The sequence below is a fragment of the Micropterus dolomieu genome, linkage group LG02, assembly GCF_021292245.1.
Source record: "Micropterus dolomieu isolate WLL.071019.BEF.003 ecotype Adirondacks linkage group LG02, ASM2129224v1, whole genome shotgun sequence".
NCBI lineage: Eukaryota > Metazoa > Chordata > Actinopteri > Centrarchiformes > Centrarchidae > Micropterus > Micropterus dolomieu.
The window spans coordinates 6,435,319-6,455,287 of record NC_060151.1 but is presented as its reverse complement, the minus strand read 5'-3'; the positions used below and the strand labels follow the sequence as shown (position 1 = coordinate 6,455,287).

At 40.9% G+C, this 19,969-nt stretch overlaps 1 protein-coding gene across 4 annotated transcripts; it reads left to right on the top strand.

The window, feature by feature from the left end:
* Positions 1-417: 417 nt before the first annotated feature.
* traf7 (TNF receptor-associated factor 7) lies at positions 418-19,731 on the top strand. Of its 4 annotated transcripts, XM_046037286.1 has the most exons (24): positions 447-572; positions 988-1,097; positions 1,191-1,231; positions 2,583-2,757; positions 2,913-2,970; positions 3,100-3,191; positions 3,489-3,605; positions 3,760-3,852; positions 4,253-4,286; positions 4,409-4,631; positions 4,742-4,876; positions 5,131-5,226; positions 5,527-5,648; positions 5,831-5,904; positions 6,097-6,145; positions 6,487-6,614; positions 7,134-7,216; positions 7,331-7,370; positions 7,491-7,607; positions 9,480-9,602; positions 13,466-13,585; positions 13,977-14,108; positions 16,520-16,639; positions 17,074-19,731. In XM_046037286.1, the coding sequence occupies exons 5-24, from the start codon at positions 2,919-2,921 to the stop codon at positions 17,086-17,088; spliced, it is 1,965 nt and encodes a 654-aa protein (XP_045893242.1). In that variant the 5' UTR covers positions 447-572; positions 988-1,097; positions 1,191-1,231; positions 2,583-2,757; positions 2,913-2,918; the 3' UTR covers positions 17,089-19,731. The 4 variants fall into 4 exon arrangements, with proteins under 4 accessions (XP_045893250.1, XP_045893224.1, XP_045893242.1 ...); XM_046037278.1 differs by lacking the exon at positions 1,191-1,231; XM_046037294.1 differs by lacking the exons at positions 988-1,097; positions 1,191-1,231 and having other exon boundaries at positions 418-572; positions 3,103-3,191.
* The last annotated feature ends 238 nt before the right edge of the window (positions 19,732-19,969 follow it).

The following is a 19,969-nucleotide window of genomic DNA, read 5'->3' as shown; positions in this document are numbered from 1 at the left end:
GTTATGTATGGCAACATAGATCACAATTGTTGTTATATTTAATGCACTAATGTTATATACACAGTGGGCCAATAGTAAAGCATCCAAGTGGAATTCTTTTCTCTTTTGGCATTACAATGATATTTGTTTTTTGTTGCAGTTTCTCCATACAGTCTATGAGTTTTGTCTATAATGTTGGTCAGTATCTCTCTACATCACACCACCGTGCACGTGCGTTCACCGTAAAACGTGATGGTGGCTGTCGCATGATGGCTCGGTCTCTACAAGAACCAATAACGACGCGGAACCGGAGTGAACGTGGATATATTAGGGAATAGTGCGCTTTGCAGTTGGTTTGCGGAATTTACTGACAGCAAGGAGTCCAATGGCAGCCCCGCGAAGTGGATTGTGGGCAGCGTAGTCCGACAGCGGAGAGAAGGTCCCTCGTCAAGGGGGCGTCGGTACGCCTTGTACTTCATGTCCCAGAAAACACTGCGCCATGGGCGCTGTGTGTGTATGTGAGGCAGAGAGCGAGAGTGGAAGATTTAGGAATTCGTCTGCAGACTTGGGGCTTCGCTGTTGCAGAAATAATGGTAAGTCCTCAAACGTAGAACAAGCGATTGTTTTTGAAACGAGTGTCCTGGTAACGTTAACTATAAACTAACGCTGCCTTCCCGTTAGTGGTTAACTTAACGTTAACGGAGTTTGCAAAAGACAGCTAGCAGCAGTGATTACTAATAGAAAATGTAACATTAGCTAACCTAAGCTAGCAAATAAGCCACTTTAGCTAGAGAATTATTGCGGTAACGTTTTATGTAAGTGGTTGTTGACAAGATGACGGTTCATATTAAGATCAGAAACTGCATTTGTGGGCCGTCGTTTGTTATAGCTAACACGCGTAAAACTGTAAGATTCATGTATCTGTCGTATGAACATGTAGCTAGCTAGGTTAGCTGTCAGTGTTCAACTTTGGTCCGTGTGTGTTCCGCCCCCCTCTTCTGTGTCGAGGCTCCTCTTTACGGGAACCTCTTGGCTTGTGAAAAGAGACAGTGACGCTTGTTGGAGCGGATTAGAGGCCCTGGATAGTTTCATCGGCAGCTTCTGCAGCCTGTTACCATGTGAGCTGACAGTCCGCATACCTTTCTGTTTACATCAGTATGTAGTTGTCCGTGTCAGTGCGTTTTCACTTCTCCCTCTTCCCTTTGTCTCAGTGTTGCTCCCTCCCTGCCTGCCCCTCATCATTAAATTGTCGGTAAGACCCGGGGTCAGTGCTGCCTTCAGTCATACAGCTGTTGTGGGTTTTTTTCCTGCTATCTCAGCTGTGTGTATGTCTCAGGAGGGGGCATAGATATGCACATTTGTATAATGTAGAATTTAAAAAGAGAACCACTTACTTCTGCAAATTTCAGCTTCCTCTGTTCAGCTGTTGTGGTCATTTACATTTCTATCTCACATTTAATTGGCCTAATGTGGCAAACCGTCATATTAAGCTAAACTAAACCATACCAAAAGCAATGTTTATGTCTATTTGAGCTGTTTTGCAGATAATAAATACAGCTTTCAGAGCATAATTATGTTATTTAAATCAAAATATCCTTTGGTACTTAAAAGTAGAGGATAGACAGCATCCATTCTCATTACAACATCTGTGTGTGTGTGTGTGTGTGTGTGTGTGTGTGTGTGTGTGTGTGTGTGTGTGTATGTGTATATATATACTTACATACATATATATATTTGTTTTAAACAGCTATGTTACTACCTGATTGAACTGAACCTTGAACTTCCTGTATTCAGCCATTGCTGACTCAATATGAGCTTAGGGTGCGTTCCAGTACCCAAACCACCATACTAGCCTATTTAATATGCCAGAAAAATATTTAGTATGTTCCATTCCATAGTATGTCATAAATGCACTATACCATAAATACCCCTTCTGCATTGGTTGCATTTTGCAGTATGCACGCCAGCATGCTTTTCTGGCTATTCTCACCCACAATCCTCTGCGCACTATGAGTTTGAGCTGGAGGGTCAAAGTTCAAGGGGAGATATTGTCCTAAATGGATGCATACTGCATGCCAAAGTATTTGCTTTGGAAGGGCAGCTGCAGTTCATACTAAAAGTACAAACAAAAACAATGCCATTTGAAATGCAGCATCATTTTTTTTTCATGCTTCTACAACCCATAAAAAACAATCCATTTGCACAAGCTCAACTATAAAACAGTCTTCTTTGCTGTAGCGACTGAAGTGGAGTCATTATGTTTGATTGTGTTGTTGTGCCTGTAGCCAGTAAAGTTAACGTATGTTCATTAACAGTAACTCTACAGTACAAGTTCCACGATGCAGATATTTTTCACTGCTCTACCTCTCATCTTAAGTACTCAGTCTTCGTACTGTAGCCACTGGTAACGTTTAAAACATAAAGCTAACTTATGGCTAGTGTAATGTATTTATCCTGATTTCAGTCAGGCTCCTGCAGCGCTGCTCAGAGGCAAATAACCAGACTTCCTATTGTTTTTGTGCTATGTGTCACAACATATTTCTCCCACTCTCCTGCTCACTCCATCTCTCTGCACCTCTCCTTGTCCTATTTCCCCTTACCAGGACTAGCAGTCCGTATAGCTGCTAGCATTTCCTCGTGCATTTTTGTGGTTTGGGTTATGAGCAGCGGTAAGACGCCTCTCTACAACTGAGACTCCAAAGGAGCAGCAGCAACCAACACAGTATCCATCTACCAGACAGCCTCTCTGCCCTCCTCCCCAGCAGACTCCGGCACGGGGTGGGTGACACTTGTGTGACAGGGAGGGATTTTAATGAAATACCCAGATTATGCTCTGGTTGTATATTGTAATTTTGTTTATATGTTATAGTCTAACCTCCATACGGTCTCTGACTCGTCTGTTTATCCATCAAACCCTTTTTTCTTCCCTGCAGAGCAAGATGGAGGCTTCATTTGGACCTGCCTTCTCAGCCGTGGCTGCTGGCGCTAAAGGTGATACACATATTGTCTCCCCCTTTATAAATGCACTCTCCTTTTCTGCAATTAGTTTCTCTTTTTTGTATGAAAGTCACTGAAGTACTGGCATCATTTCTTAGCGAATTTGCCCTCATATGTTTTCAGCAGAAGGGTCGAGTACCTACAAGCAGCATAGAAGAACACCCTCCTCCTCCAGCACTCTTACCTACTCTCCCCGAGATGACGACGACGGAATGGTACACTCCCACACACACATCATTTTTTATATTTATCTAGCCCAGCCTAATAAATCAAAAGTCTCAAAAATATCTATTATTATAAACAAGAATCATTTATACTAAAGATTTCTGAAGCTGATTTTTGAAAAAGTCCACACAACCTGAATGGGCGGGTAAAAGTGACATTTATTTTCAAACCTTACATTTCATCTCATAAATTGTGTGAACTATAATGATGGAAATGCACCATATCCCACATATCTGGATCTATTATGGTAATAGATTGTGACCTCCTGCTTTCTCCTGTCCCTTCAGCCTCCCATTGGCACTCCTCGGAGGTCGGATTCAGCCATCTCCGTCCGATCTCTCCATTCCGAGTCCAACATGTCTCTGCGCTCCACTTTCTCTCTGCACGAAGAGGAGGAAGACACGGTATGGCGCCCAACACAAAACATAGACAACATACATGTCAGCAGACATAAACATATACTCACACAGTCACAGTTGACCATGTCCAGACAGTTCTGGAGCTGAAACCACACCGCAGGCTGAGCAAATGAACAAATGAGTGTGTGTTTTTGTGCAGGAGCCCCAGGTGTTTGCTGAACAGCCGTCAGTAAAACTGTGCTGCCAGCTATGCTGTAACGTCTTCAAGGACCCCGTCATCACAACATGTGGGGTGAGTTTATGCCTCGTTCAACTCAAAGTTAGAGGTCCGACATCAAAGCGTTCCAGGTGCACAACACCAAACATAAACAAAAAACATAGCAGACTGATGTTTCTCTGTCAGATGTACACACGATTGAACTCTTGGTGTCATTTAAAAAGATACCAATTTAAGTACGAGTGACATAAATATACGTTCCTCGTTAACTGTGTTTTTACTATATAATGGTATGTGTTATTTTAATTAATGCAGGGAAATATGCTTAACATTGCCTTCATTCAAATAATGAGGTAAACGTAATTAAAAGAAATCTCTGTGAGCTTGTTGCAGCAGTTGTGTTATAATAAGATAACAAGATCACTCATAAACTGACTGATAAAATTTCACTGTGACTGTCTTCCTCTTCCCTCAGCACACCTTCTGCAGACGATGTGCCTTGACTTCAGGTGAGACTTAAAATGTGGTGGTGAGAGTTAAAGACCTACGTCATGATGAATGTTTTTACTTGTCAAGCACAGGTGGTACTAATACCAATAAGACAGCTGTAACTTTATGTTTGTTCTTACAGACAAGTGCCCTGTGGATGCGGCTAAGCTAACGGTTGTGGTGAACAACATTGCGGTAGCCGAGCAGATCGGAGAGCTGTTCATTCACTGTAAATACGGCTGCAGGGCCACAGCCAGCACTGCGGGCGGGGCCACAGCCCCCACCTCTACTGTGGCCGGGAAACCTGGAGCGTACGAGGTGGACCCACTGGGCTGCCCGTTCACCATCAAACTGTCCACACGCAAGTAAGGCCAACAGAAGGACCGATAATGGCTTACTGGGAAGCAACACCACACTGCAAAGCTGTTACTGACTTGTTCTTCTCTCCTCACCCCAACTCTCTGTACCTCTGCAGAGAACATGAGGCCAGTTGTGACTACAGGCCAGTCCGCTGCCCCAACAACCCCTCCTGCCCCCCCCTGCTCACCATGAACCTGGAAGCTCACCTCAAAGAATGTGAGCACATCAAATGTCCACACTCCAAATATGGGTGAGTCCTAAAACACACATACACATTAAAACTTACTTTACTTCACCGTCCTCCATTTCTTATTCAGTATATGACAAATAAAATAACGTGTATTTGTATTAAATCTCTTGCTCACTTGCAATCCTTTTTGTTTGTGTCTTTGTTTTTCAGTATCCTTTTTCTCATCTTGTATCTTTTGAAGTCACTTTCTTCTGTTTAAATACAACACACTCCTCTGCCTCCCACTAATGTGCTTCTTCTTCCCTCCCCGACAGCTGTACGTTCATTGGTAACCAGGACACGTATGAAACACACCTGGAGGTGTGTAAATTTGAGGGTCTGAAGGAGTTTCTGCAGCAGACTGATGACAGGTGAGCAGCCATTCTCAAACTACAAACCTGACAAGTGGAGCTTTTGATTGTAAAAAAGACTTGTATAATAAAATATAAATTAACTAAATAATAAACATAAAGACTATATATTCTCACTTGAAGAACTAAGAGTTTAAATATCCTAATATGTGTTAGATTGATTGGTTTCTGTCTGTTTACCAAATGTACCTTTTACAATTTCTACTAACTTAATAAGATTTCTCTTAAATATAATAAACTCATCATTGTCTCCATCTCTGATCTGTCTGTATGAAATCTCTGACCCTTCACACTGTTTAGATTCCATGAAATGCAGCTGACTCTGGCCCAGAAGGACCAAGACATTGCTTTCCTGCGGTCCATGTTGGGCAAACTATCAGAGAAGTTAGATCAGTTAGAGAAGAACCTGGAGCTCAAATTTGGTAAGTTACAGTAGAGAAAGAAGTTCTTCAGTCTTACTAGCTTATTTGGCAAAACAAACTGCTGATGGATTAATAATATATTGAAATATTGACTCGAGAAAGTTTTATGACCCTAATGAGCCACCACAGCGTTCTTTACTGCCTTTTTCTTGAAAATGATTGTATCTGTGTGTGTATTTCAGATGTGCTGGATGAGAACCAGAGTAAACTGAGCGAGGACCTGATGGAATTTCGCAGAGATGCCTCCATGCTTAACGTAAGTGTTTGTGTGCACCTTGCAAAATGACAGAGACACGTGTACGTGGGCATTTTTGTGTGAGAATAAAAGCTTGAACTAGGTAGCCAGAATGGAAAGGACTGGAGTAGGTGTGTTAGTGTAGCAGTTACTTGAGGTTCACACAAGTAGAACAAACCCCCAGCCTATTGTCAATTTATTGTTTCTCTGCAGGACGAGTTGTCCCACATCAATGCCAGGCTCAACATGGGAATCCTGGGCTGTAAGTATCCGCCTGCCTGTCATCCTTTTTAAAAATCATTGTTCTCTTCGTTATTCTTCACCTATTTGCGGTGAAGTTTTGAATATCTAATAATTGAAGTTCTGTTGTTTTAAAATGCAAAATCTAGCTCTGACTGTCTTCTCTGGCCTTTCCTTCCTCTTCTCCCTCACTCCCACTCACATTACCTCACCAACCTTCGTCTGTCTCTTCCTCCCTCCTTTCCTCATCTACCGCTCTGTCCACTTTTTAATCCTCCTGTTTCAGCTTCAATTATACTCCTCTCGTTTAGTTTCCTAATGAAAAACACACATCCAGTCTTACCCATCTCTGTGCCTGTGTAGCATACGACCCCCAGCAGATCTTCAAGTGTAAGGGGACATTTGTTGGCCACCAGGGTCCCGTTTGGTGTCTGTGTGTCTACTCCACTGGAGACTTGCTCTTCTCCGGATCCTCAGATAAGACAATCAAGGTAACATCAACGCACAAGGAAATTAAAGAACGTCATTAGCACCGTGTGCTTCACTTTCACAACTGTGTGTTTCATTTTCTCGACACCCACTCTTGACGTGGTAGGTAGACCTCAAACTCATGGATGTATTAGTCAAACCAAACTTCCTGGATTTCATCTTCTCCTGGGTATCTGTAGCAACACGCCCACACCACGGTCCTTATGGTCATTTTTTTAGTTTGTTTTTTTGGAAGAAGCTCTATTTTTTGCCTGAACACTACCCTTTTACTTACTTCTAAAGAGATTCTAAGACTTCCGCCCACAAGCTTGTTTTGTATTGAAAATCTGGGGTTCTAGGTTTGTTTTAGTGCTAATACAGTTACTCGAGTGTTAGAGGACACTTTAAAAGGACATGAACTGAAAAAACCCTTAAATAGCTCCACCTAAAAAGGCAAAGACACAATTCTCACAGAATTATTATTTTTTTTTTTTTTTGTTTGTTTTTTTTTAAGCCTTTTAAAATATGTTAATCCCCCTCAGGTATGGGACACCTGCACCACCTACAAGTGTCAGAAAACCCTCGAGGGTCATGATGGCATCGTACTGGCGCTGTGTATCCAGGGGTAATAAAATGCACACATGCACATAAGCAGCACACGCTGTGATCATAACATGCAGCTGGGAATGACCAGTACCCCCACAGCGAGACTCAGTGAAATCTTTTTTTGTCTCCATAGAAACAGGCTATACAGTGGTTCTGCAGACTGCACCATCATCGTAAGTAACATTCACCTTCCTGCTTCCTCTTTGTAAGAGGAAACTTGCACAGTTTGATTTGTTTGCATATGCTATAGAAGTTATGTTTATGTCTTCCTGTTGTGTGTGTATGTTGCATAGGTGTGGGACATCCAAACCCTGCAGAAAGTCAATACTATCCGTGCTCATGACAACCCTGTATGTACACTGGTCTCCTCCCACAACATGTTGTTCAGCGGCTCCCTCAAGGCCATTAAGGTACAGTTATGAACATGATGTGTCATCCAGATTATGTTATTTTGTTGCATCATTCACAAAACTTTCTGCACAGGCCTCAGTTTATTTTCCAGTCATTATTTTCCAAGTCAGGTTAAGGTTTATTTACAACATTGGAAAAAATACAACGAGCATGCAGACCAGCTGATGGATCATTAAAAGAAAGAAACAAATAAAAATAGTTACTGAAAATCATTGAAATCAACAAAGTGTGTTTTCTATTTTTTTTTTAACTAGTTTCCAACCCCCAAAGCCACTCCCCTAAAACAGTTGTGCAATGAGTGCACAGGCAGAGTGCGTACGGGTAGACCAGCACGTTTGCGTGTGCTTGTGTCAGACCATGTGATTGAATGACTGCTGTCAGGATGTAATGAATCTGAAATAAATTGCCTACCCTGGCTTTAAATAAATATGTTTAGCTGATCCAACAATGAGCAGGAAAATTGACTGATCCACGAGGTTAATTTTGGCTTGTATAACCGCATAACTAAGAATAATATCATCTTATTGTAACATGTAATGTACAGAAGAGAAACAGGACCTCAAGGCATCTGGTGTACCTCATGAAGCCTTGAGGTACACCAGATGTAAACGTGGAAGGGTCTGACAGGTTATTATTATGAAGGACATGAGTTCTGTATGAAATGAATGAAACCAAACTAAACCACTAAGATCAAGCAGTAAAACTATAGAGGATTGGTCAGTAGCAACCAAAATATAATTTGTGACTTTGGCCAAAGGGGGTTCAGCAGAATGGCGAGCATGGACTCTGGAAGAGGTTGAAAAGTTGCTGCTGCTTAGCCTGACTTCTCAGCTGAGATGTGTAGTAGAGAAGAGTGTTAAACTGTAGGAGGAGGAGAAGAGGTAGACAGTCAGGAGCAACAGCTGTAGCCTTGTCTTTGTTACCATGGTTACAAGCTAGCGAGAGAAGGGAAGGGGGTGATTGTGGTGCTGTGTGTGTGTGTGTGTGTGTACGTGTGTGATGTCAGTCCTTTTACACGGGGACTTTCCTTTCTTACCCAACTCCTCTTGGCCTCTTCCCCCTCCCATCACCAGCTTCTCCCTGTTACAGCTCAGTGACATCATGCACTTCACTGTGTCACCCCTGTGTATTCGCCCCAGCTCGCTTCAATGTACAGCATTGTGTCTGTGGGTGTGTCACGTCGAGCATTTAAAAAGGCATTCAAAGCACGTTGTTATTACTCAAGTAATAAGAGTAACACACTAAGTGGTACAGAAAATGTTTTGTGATAGATGTAGTGCCTATATTGTTGGGTTTTGTTTGTATCCAAAAGAACTGCAGCTGCTGTTTCTTTTTACTTGCTTGACTCAAAAATCTATTGATTGACTTCAGGCTATACAGAACTCAGCTGCCAGGCTTTTAACCAGAACAAAGAAATATGATCACATCACCTCTGTTTTTTAGCTTCTTTACACTGGCAATTTTTATTGATTACTTTTAAAGCTCTTCATGGCCTCTCTCCCTGTTATATCACTGAGTCTCTACTGAACTCTGAACTCTTTTAAGTCCCTTCTTGAAACATACTTTTATAGGAAAGCCTTTCCTTATTTTAGTTGATTCTATTTTATTTTGTCATCTTTTCTTTTCACTGTATTTTAATTAAGTGTTTTCTTGCTTTTATCATGTTTAATTATCTTTGTACTTGTGAAAGCACTTTGTTACATGGTTTTTAAAAGTGCTCTTTAAATAAAGATTATTATTATTATTATTATTATTATAATATTATTCTTAAATGAACTATTTTTATCAAATCTAGTCTCTTGTGCAGATTGAAGTGTTTTTTTTTTTTTGTTTTTGTTTAATTTTTCATCATATCCAAAATGTGTTTGTAGGTGTGGGACATCGTGGGTACGGAGCTGAAGCTGAAGAAGGAGCTGACCGGTCTGAATCACTGGGTTAGAGCACTGGTGGCCTCCCAGAACCACCTGTACAGCGGCTCTTATCAGACCATCAAGGTAGGCGGGGAGATATTAGTAGTGGACATACAGTTACAATACCACAGACTCACATGCTACGCCCACACATGCTCACTGACGCTCCCTCCCTTAAGGGTTAGGGTTATAATTTTGGATTTATTAATGCACTTTAAAAAGATTTATTAAAAGTTTCTTTTCATATTTTTTATTTACAACATTATATGTTTACATTTATTTAATTATAGGCTGTAGACATTGAGCACCCCCTTTTAGCCTCGTTTTATAACACCACTGTGAAGATTTAACTGTAAGATTGGCTGTCGAATCAAGCTCTTCCTAGCCAACATACTAGTATATCAGAGTTTAGGCTAATGTTAGCAACTCTGCCCTGCACTTTATTTGGTTTGGTCTTAAGTTTACATTCCTGCAACTACAACCTTATGTGAGTGTTATGTTTGCCAAATTGATCAGTCATCCCTCATCCTCAAATCCTTTTTCTAAAATACAAACATTAAAGGTTAAATCTAACTACTGTTGCTTGCCCAACTGTATTGTTCTATAGCCAAGCTTCAAACCATCCAAGGGTTATGATGAATAACATCATTTTTATTTAAAATGCTGGACTATAATACTAGGACTAATTAGCTATACCCTACAAAACAAGAACAGCTGTTTCCTTGTTTCCGTTTCGTCTATGTGGATCATCAGCTGGTGAGGCTGTTTACCTGGGACATGTAGCTTCAGCCTCCATCTTTTAACCAGCATCATGCATCGGGATGGGGATCGAGACCCTGTTCTAAAAGGACCCGTTTCCAACATTTCTCAAAACCCGAAAATCAATAAGGTCCGAGCTTATCGATACTGCTACCGATACTAGCGAGTCTGCAACGTTATGTCTGGAGTGTCAAATCTGATTTATCTTGAAACGCAATGCCTCCCAGTAACGGGATCAACTGTGCACACTTATAGTTGATAGATATGTATTTGTCCTTTTGGAACTTCATAGTGTGTCATTCAGCAAACATCAGACCAACAACCAGACAGCTGCTTTACCAACATCACCCGAGTGCTATACAAGTTAGACTAAAGGCTCGTGCAGACTACAAGACTTTCAGCGTCGGCCGATGGCCGTGCCGTTCAGACTACACAACTAACCATCTTGTGATGGCAGTCTTGAAGTCGTTGTGGCGTTCACACTACGTGACTGATCGGTGACATGGGGTCACACACTACACGAGCTGACAGCGGCTGAGTCACACGACGCAGGTCGCCAAACCACGTTTTTTCCAGAAAACACATGTGAAATGTGAAACGAGCGATCCTGAACACGAAACAGCTGTTGTTGGTTATTATAAAGATGTCGATTATAAAGGAAGAATATGGGTGAAAGGACGGATTAGCACAAGCAGGTAGCAGGGATTGTCTGAGCTATAGAGAGAGCTGCAGGGGAGTAAAAGTGCAGCTCCCCGACACCCAGTTAACTCGTGACTGTGAGGTTACAACTCACGGCCCAAAAAGGAGAACAAACTCACATGTGTACATTTTCAGTTTAGGACTGCGGCTTACTTTGGCTAGCCTTCAACTCAACAATCAATCAGGATTTCAGTTAAATGCTGAAGTTGCTGTTACCTTGTCTGTGATCCGCTGGCAGAACACCGGCTGCTTTCTGATCAGATGCTGTCATGCTGTTGCCGTGGTGACATAAGTTTTGTTTTACGGAGGACCGACAGCAACATTACAGAGTTGTTGTTTTCTTTAGCTTGAAATAATCCCATTCTTTGGACACTTTCTTCTTTGTCCCTCGCTATTTTCTCTCTCTTCCTCCACTTTGCAAACAGCTCCATCATAATTACGTCGTCTTAACAGCGTAAGCGCGATGTGCAACAGTAATAAATGTCCGTGTAAAACACTGTGCTGTATAGTTACATGGATTAAACGAAGCATCGATGCAAAGAATTTGCGTTGATGCATTTTATTAATCGATTTTATCGATTTAATTGATGAATCGTTTCAGCCTTAGTAATCAAGTAAGCACATTGAATGTTTTCCTCATACCGTGCAGGCCAACTTCATGCCCACTGTGTCTGGTCTTACCAAATAATAGTAAGTATCGATAAAGAATTGAATCATTAAGCAGTCTTAATAAGGGTATCAGTATCAATAAAAATTAAGGATCCCCATCCCTAATTATGCATGTATTTGTATGTAAGCAGTTCATAAAACAGATATACGTCACACTACATTGTGCAAGCAGAGAATAACTGCGACTGTTAGGACCTGAGTTTTTCTATTCAGATGCTTTTAATTCAAGTTTTAGTTTTGAGGTGCAGCAGACTGATGATTTGAAAGTGTTGTGTTTGGCGTGGGTTGCAGGTTTGTTTGCCAGTGACAGATTTGAGTGGGATTTGGAAGGTGGCTGGTTTTAATTTTGGAGTCGGTGCATAAAAATAAAAAGCTGGACGAAGGAAGAAATTCTTCATTCCGGGCCCATGGTTATGTAGAGTTGCCCAAGTGACCGAAAATAAAGCTCCACATGGTTTATGGGAATCATCAGCACAGTTAGAGCACTTCTTCTTTGATGAGTCCTCTTGGTTAATATACATTTAAATACGTGTGTCAAGGCCTTCATGTGATGTAGCTATTGTTATAGCTGTTACGTGCATCAGCGTCCCCTCAATGTTGTCGCCCTTAGCACAGTCTGGAAGTTAATTAGTTGGAGTACAGAGACCTTGTTGCTGTAACTATGGAGGTGTGTGTGTGTGTGTGTGTGTGTGTGTGTGTGTGTCTGTGTGTTGTGAAAGCTGTTTGGACATATTGTGGTCAGTAATTGGGTTCTGTCCTCTCTATGTAGGACTTTGTGTTTCTGTGCGACTGTCATCTTCATTCATTGCCTCACTGGTGTGTGTCCCGCTGTCTTGCTAGAGCTGGTCACGGTGCAGAGAGATAAAGAGAAGGACAGAAAAGATGGCAGAGGGAGACGGACTGGTTGTGGGAATGAGGGACGTCTGGAAGAATGAGGAAAGAGAGATGAAAGGACAAAGTAGAATGGGCTCCTTTTTATGGAGCTTATAAGCGGAGCACTTAGTCTCTAGCCAGTACTTAGCCGCAGAAGTCGTTTAGAAAATGTTTTGCTGCAGTAGCTGCCTGACAAATGTTGGCAATATTCAGTGAAAAATATCCCTTTGAACATTTTGTCAATTAAATGACTTTGACACAGAGAAACTACAAAGTTCCTAGAGTAGTTAACCATAAAAGAATTTTTACATTGATTTCTTTTTTAAATGCAAGAAAATCACTTCTTTTAGTTTGTGTATTTACTGTTTTGTGGGCTATAATACCTTTTCTTGAATGGATTATGTTAAAAAAGTCTCAACAACTGAACATGTAAACAATTGCACATCAGTAAATCTTTGCTGCTAGAACATGTGTCCTTTTTAGCCATCTGTAAGCTACAACCCCTTAACTCTTCTGCTCAGTGCCAGTAGCATAAGCTTAACCTTGTCATGTATATTTGTAAGCGTGTAGCTTGGCTGTGTGTGTGTGTGAGAGAGAGAGAGAGAGAGAGAGATAATATATCAAAGATAATCATCTCTCCGTCTCTCCACTGCATTTCATGGCCTGTTTTCACTGCTGCATTGTGATTGGCCAGCTAGACTAGCCTGTTAAACTAGTGATGGCACCACTGTGTGTTGCCATGGAGATGAAAATGGGCAACTTGTTGAGCAACTCAGTTTTTCCACTGCTGATACCGTCTGTGTGTGTGTTTTATTTTTCCCCTCCTAAGATACTCTCTCACTCTTCGCTTGTCCTCTTCACCATCCTCTTCTTTCTCATTTAAAGTATCTTTTTTTTTGTACCCTCCCCCCTCTCTGACTCCCTCTTTTTCTCTCCCTGTCTGTCAGATTTGGGACATCCGGTCTCTGGAGTGTGTTCACGTCCTGCAGACCAGCGGGGGCAGCGTCTACTCCATCGCCGTCACCAACCACCACATCGTCTGTGGCACTTATGAAAACCTCATCCATGTAAGGAACACACACACACACACACACACACACACAGGACTGAGTACACTTTTGTGGTTTTTACTTTTTTTTTTTTGTGTCTCATGTGTCTCGCCCTCTCTCGTAAGGCATGAGGTCGTCTCTGGCTTTACATATACTTTTCTTTCTTTCATTTTCTTTTATTCAGATTATATTCCCACTATAAAGACAGAGTTAAATGCACTCAAGACACATTAACACTGGACTAAGATCCGTCTTGGACCAGAATGTGGACCAGACCACAATTAAGCAGCCGCTTACTTCAGATATCTTCCAAGCCACAATGCTTTCTTGGACACAGACAGACTTCTGTGACGCTGGTGTTTAAATGACGATGACTGTGAAGATAAAGGGGTTTGTGTCTTCTCTCTAGGTGTGGGACATTGAATCTAAAGAGCAGGTGCGGACCTTGACAGGACATGTGGGAACAGTTTACGCTCTTGCTGTCATCTCCACCCCTGACCAGACCAAAGTGTTCAGCGCCTCCTACGACCGCTCACTCAGGGTGAGGCCTGTGTGTGTGTGTGTGTGTGTGTGTGTGTGTGTGTGTGTCCTTTGTAAGAGTGGAAAGATGAATACACTTAACTCATACACGATGATGTTTTATGTGTTATAACCAGTGTTGGGGTAATGCGTTACAAAGTAATGCGTTACTGTAATCAGATTACGTTTGTCTAAAGACGTCTTTCGAGAGGTGGAAGTATTTTATTAGCTTCGCTAAAGGACAGCGATACCCGCTTGTGCACTTGTGGCGAGGCTCTATAGCCTGGGCAGTCTTGTGCTGACTCCGATGAGGAACAGGTTGTCTGACGAACGATTTGAGAGACTCCTGCTCATTAGGTATAACCACTCTTTGATAAGCGCATGTCCAGTAAGAGGGAAAAATCTACTTTAAAGCCATAGTTCGGCAAGTGAGCTACAGTAAGTTTGTTGTGTGGGTTTGGCCTGTTAACTGCACAGTTCAAATTATATTACATATGCTTTTAAGTTTTTCCTGTGAAGTCTCACTATCATCTGATATTGCGATGAGGGCCAGTGTCTTATTTTTTTATTTTATATTATTTCCAACAATTTAATATTTGCACTAGATGGTTGGAAGGACAACATATTTTAAGTTATGTTGTATTGTAATGAAATTCATTATTTAAAAAATAAATTGTTCCAATGAAATTATACCAATTAAAGTTCTAAGCATTATAGAACTGTACTGTAGCCTTGTTCTTCTCTTGACAAATAGTGGGCTGATGTTCACAACTTTTTTGTCAGCTTTGTAATATTAAAGAGCATAAAAGAGAGATCATGTGTATGTTCTCATTATAATAAGGATTTATATTGATCAGGGCATATGAGTCTAACTTGTTATTATGCACCGCAGGTGATGTTACGCAGTAATCCACAAGTAATGTTACTAGTAGTTTAACTAGTTACTTTCAGCAGTGAGTAATCTAGTAAAGTAAGGCATTACTTTAAAAAGAACAAAAAAGCAACTAGTAATATGTAATTACATTTTTTGAGTAACTACCCCAACACTAGTTATAAGCGTTTAAATAGGAATGATTCAACTTTATTATATTAAAGCATTTTTTAAGTGTGGCAGTGTCAAAAAGAAACTGTAACATACAGCAGTACACAACATGATGTTAATTAGTGTGAATTATCTCAGATAAATAAAACATAATTCAAGTCCTCTAGCATTAAGTCATAAACCGCATTAAAAAAATAGCTTGACATCTTGAAAACTACACGTATTTGCTTTCTTACTGAGAGTTAGGCAAGAAGATTGATACCACTCTACATCTGTATCATAGACTGAATAAAAGAAGTGGATGTAGTCATCGTGACTTCACCCATTGGTTTATGGACAGTAATTTTGAAGCCTCAAGTTTGGCATTATGGCCGCTGCCATGTTGTTTTTACGCGACCAGGCATGGGACACGGCGATATTTGGATGTGACGGTAGCGCTAGCTAGCTTGGTTAGCTAGGTGCATCTGTTATTCACATTAATGTGATTTTAACCAGGATGCTAATTTTGGCTAGCTAAAAACAGGCTTAAAATAACAGCAGTTAACATAGTTAATGGAAAAATGAACAGCCGACTCCAAATAAGTTTTTTCAACGGCGCTGGTTAAATTTACACAGTGCAGCGGAAACGCCTCTATCCTGATTGACAGGTCGCCATTGTTAGCGACTTGTCAGTCACAAGGTAGTCCCGTCCTAAACTATACTCTGCTTTGTCATCTACTTTCCTCTAAATGGGACCATCATTTACTAAATGAACATCATTTTGTATTGAAGAAGACATGAAACTAGCAATTGAGACTAATTGTCTCAATAAACTCATTAGGAAAGTGTTTACTGAGGTAATTATTCACGTGAGAAGTAGCCTCTTTTTACCATTATTTCCAATGGAAACGGACTTCTTTTTGCAGCCAGAGGAGTCGCCCCCTGCTGGCTGAATGCAGGTTTTAGTTACTTTGCGTGGCTTCAATTTTCTGTATGTAAATATGAAGTAGCTGCCAGTTAGCTTAGCTTAGCACAGAGACTGGAAGCGAGGAAACTGCTAGCGTTGCTGTGTCCAAAGGTAACAAAGCTCAGAGGTTACACAAGAGAACTCTCTTCGGATTGGGAATAGCGAAAAAACATCATTAATGTTTAAAATTAGACACAGTTGGTGTGATAAAATGTGCAAGACAACATTTATGTAGCAATAATAAATAGGAAATGTGTTTTCCTAATTTGTCCTTATTGATACAACGATATTTCATAATTTAGCCGCAGTGCCTGTTTAATACCGGGGTTTTGGTACCCATCCCTAGTAGATATCATGGGAAATGTGTATTTCAATGAGCAAATTCTTCAGAGCAGATGGTAGACGTTACGTTTGTGTGCTTAATTGTTGTGTATGTGTTTTGAAGGTGTGGAGCATGGACAACATGATCTGTACCCAGACCCTGCTGAGACACCAGGGCAGTGTAACAGCCCTTGCCGTCTCCAGAGGGCGCCTCTTCTCTGGAGCGGTCGACAGCACCGTCAAGGTACAACATATCATCCATCCATCAGCTGCTCCACCTGCTGTACATCTCTGTCTGTCTGTCCCTCTATTCTGTCCCTCATGCCATCCAGTGAAGCTGCTGTATGTTCAACATCATTCATTACTACAATGTTTTCTAATTTGTCTGTCCAGCATCCTTTAGCTTGTCCATCCATTGTTTACATATTATGTGTGTAAGATGTCTGTCCATTCATACCACAGTTATTTTTTTATTTCTTTAACCGTTGTTGTTTTTCAAAGGGAACAGAATCATCAAACAGAACTTTCATGTATCATTTCAGAGTTGAAATAAGTTTTTATAGCTCTTCTGACTACATCCCATTACGTATCCTTCCTCATCTTTCCTTGCCATCCTAACCTGCGTTATGTTACTTATTTACAGTATGCCTTCTGAAGTAATTTCTCTCTCTCTTTCAGGTGTGGACATGCTAAACAACTGTTTGCTCTGCAGGAGTCCAGACAACTTCACCTTGATTGTGATTTAACGGCCGCAGACCGATAATAACCACCACCTCACAATCGAGCTGCATCGGAAACTATTTTACTTACTGTTGCTTTTAAAACTTCAAACAAACACTCCGGCGCCTGCACCCGGTCGGCAGGGTCGAGGGTCAACTCGGGGTCACGCTCCTTAGTGACCTCATCACCAGTGCATTATGGGGCAAAAAAAGACAAGCTTGCCTTACAGCTGCGCCAAAACCGACTGGTCGCTGCACCCCTGTAATCACTCTAGATGGTCCTGCCTGCTATCTGCGGACACACCTGCCATTTAAGAACTGTACTGATGATGCATAATGCATACTGTTCAAATAAGTCTAAAGGCTGGGTTCACAAACATAGAGTGAGACCACGCTCTCTCCAAATGTATATGTTACGTTATCCCAGAATGCTCCAGAACAAAGACAAGAATTTTTTTTTTTATGCAAATGAAGAATCAGCACTTTTATGTTAGACCATAACTAGAAATTCTCTTTCCACATATTTTTATTTGACGTGTTTATCAAAGTCAAGTCACTTTATTTATACAGCCCATTTAAAAAAATAACAGGAGTAGACCCAAAGAGCTTTCCAAGTACACAGTGTACACAAATACATGTATACATGAACAAAGAGATAGCAAATATATAACATATACACAACACTAGTACACAAATACACATAAATAAAAGGAATATAGAATACTCTCAAAATCAAAGTAACTAAAGGAAATAAATAAGAACGTCAGATTGAAATTCTGTGAGAGAACGATTAAAATAAACCACATCTCAGCCTGCGACCTACTGTTAAAGTGCACAGTCGAAGGCCGCAGATGAACCCAACAACTGAATTCCAACTTCATATCTTATGATCGGACTTCAGCTTATAGACTGCATCCTGTTATCCATTGGCTAAACATCTTTTCAGAGGTGGGGTGCTTTTTGGTTCAGCTCAAACAAGCTCTGGTGGTGCGTTTGCCTTTTTGGTTTGGTTCATTTAGGCCGGTGTAAAGAGCTGTCAGTCGAACTCTTGTGTGGTGCAAAGAACTGACCTGATAAGGAGTCCAAGCCCACTGGTGTGGTTTGTTTGTCGTGTGAAAGTGAAGCTGAATGTAGATATATATTGATTGCAGTGAGATTTCCAAAGCTAAATTACTATTAAATTTGTCTTCTGAAACTGATCTCATAAGCAATCTGTACAAGTAGTTTGGTAACCTTTAGAGCTAGCCAGTATATCACGTATGCAGGTCACCATGTGACTGGGATTTTCCCTTCTACATCAGAAAGTGAGTTCAAAGAGGTTGTGTATTTTGACAGTTCCTGATCAAGAAGTGAGTGAACTGTAGTTATCACACCGTAACTATTGTCTCCTTAACATTACAGTTAAAGATTCCGACCAAATGAACCAAACTATAGGTGTGAAAGCGACCATAGCCTAGTTTTGTGCCCGACAGTCTGGTTGATCAGCAGCAAAGATCTGCATGTAGAATCACTCAATACCCTCATATTTCAGTCAGAATCTGGCTATGATGAACCCTGAAAAATAAAGTATTCCTGCACTGTCAGACCAGTTAGTGTATTGATAATAACATTGGCTGACTAGCATTCAAACTGGACTGAAGACATTTCCATCTTTTAGCAGACGATGTCCAGAGGAAGAGCGTTCGTCTCTTAACACTGCATTTCAGTTCTAGACAAAAAAACATGACATGGATGCAGTTGCAGCAACACATTTCCTCCCTACTTGTTCATTGTGGTTGTCACCCGGTTGAAACCAGCCTTTATAAAACACCTTTTATTAAGTGAAGACTTTTAAGAGAATGAGAGATCTATAGATTTACTGAGTTTTCTATTAGTGCCATGATAGAGCTGTATTCAGAGCCATTCAACGGTTGTACAGTTATGTAAAATAACAGATAGTGCCGAGCCTGGATGCGGACGTGCCCATGAGGATGACTCACACTGGCCTACACAACAGAGAGGGACAGGGAGTGAGGAAGACTGACTGTGTGTGTGTGTCTGTTATTGCGTATATGTGAGTGTGTTTCAATGAGTGCCATATGTGTGGATGAAAAGTAAGGAAAGATTGTGATGATATGTCTTTTTCTCCCCTCATTCTGCCTCTCCCTCCTCTCCCACACCCTGACCTCTAACCACAACTGGTTAGAATGAACATAACCAGAGATTAACAGTGATTGTTGTTTTATGACTGTATCACTCGATGGACTTAACGTGAAGGCAAGCAGTTGACTATGTGTAATTAACCTTCACACTCCCAGAGGCAAATGCAGAGAACCCATTGAGCTAAATCATGTTTCAGGACCCATATTGGGTTGAAAATATGAAAACAAAGACTAAATATGCCTGGGAGGGAATTTAGACACCTGGGCTAAATTAGGTTTTTACAAATGTTCAGAAGTATTTTGCCTTCTCCTTTGCCTAATGCAGATCTGGCCACTACTTAATGTAGCCTTGGTGAGAAAGATAGTGGGGAAGAGAGGAAGTGTCTTTGCTGACAGTCTCAGTGATTTCTTGTATACTTGTATAATCATGTAAGCCTGATTTGATCATTGATCAATAAAACTGTTGTACACTTTGAGAGCTGTTGATCTGATTTATTTCAACAATGAAACTATCTGCGCAGGTGCATAGCATATGGAAATCATGCATAAAAGTTGTCATTTTTTACATTGTGTTTGGTTGGTTGATTTATTTTTTATTTTTTAAAGGTTCACTTACTAGCTTTTTCAGGTCTTCCAACTGCATCTAATGGTCTTCATCATTCACTTGTAACCCAAAACACCATCCTTGAAGATACAGTGGTTATAACCTCCTCC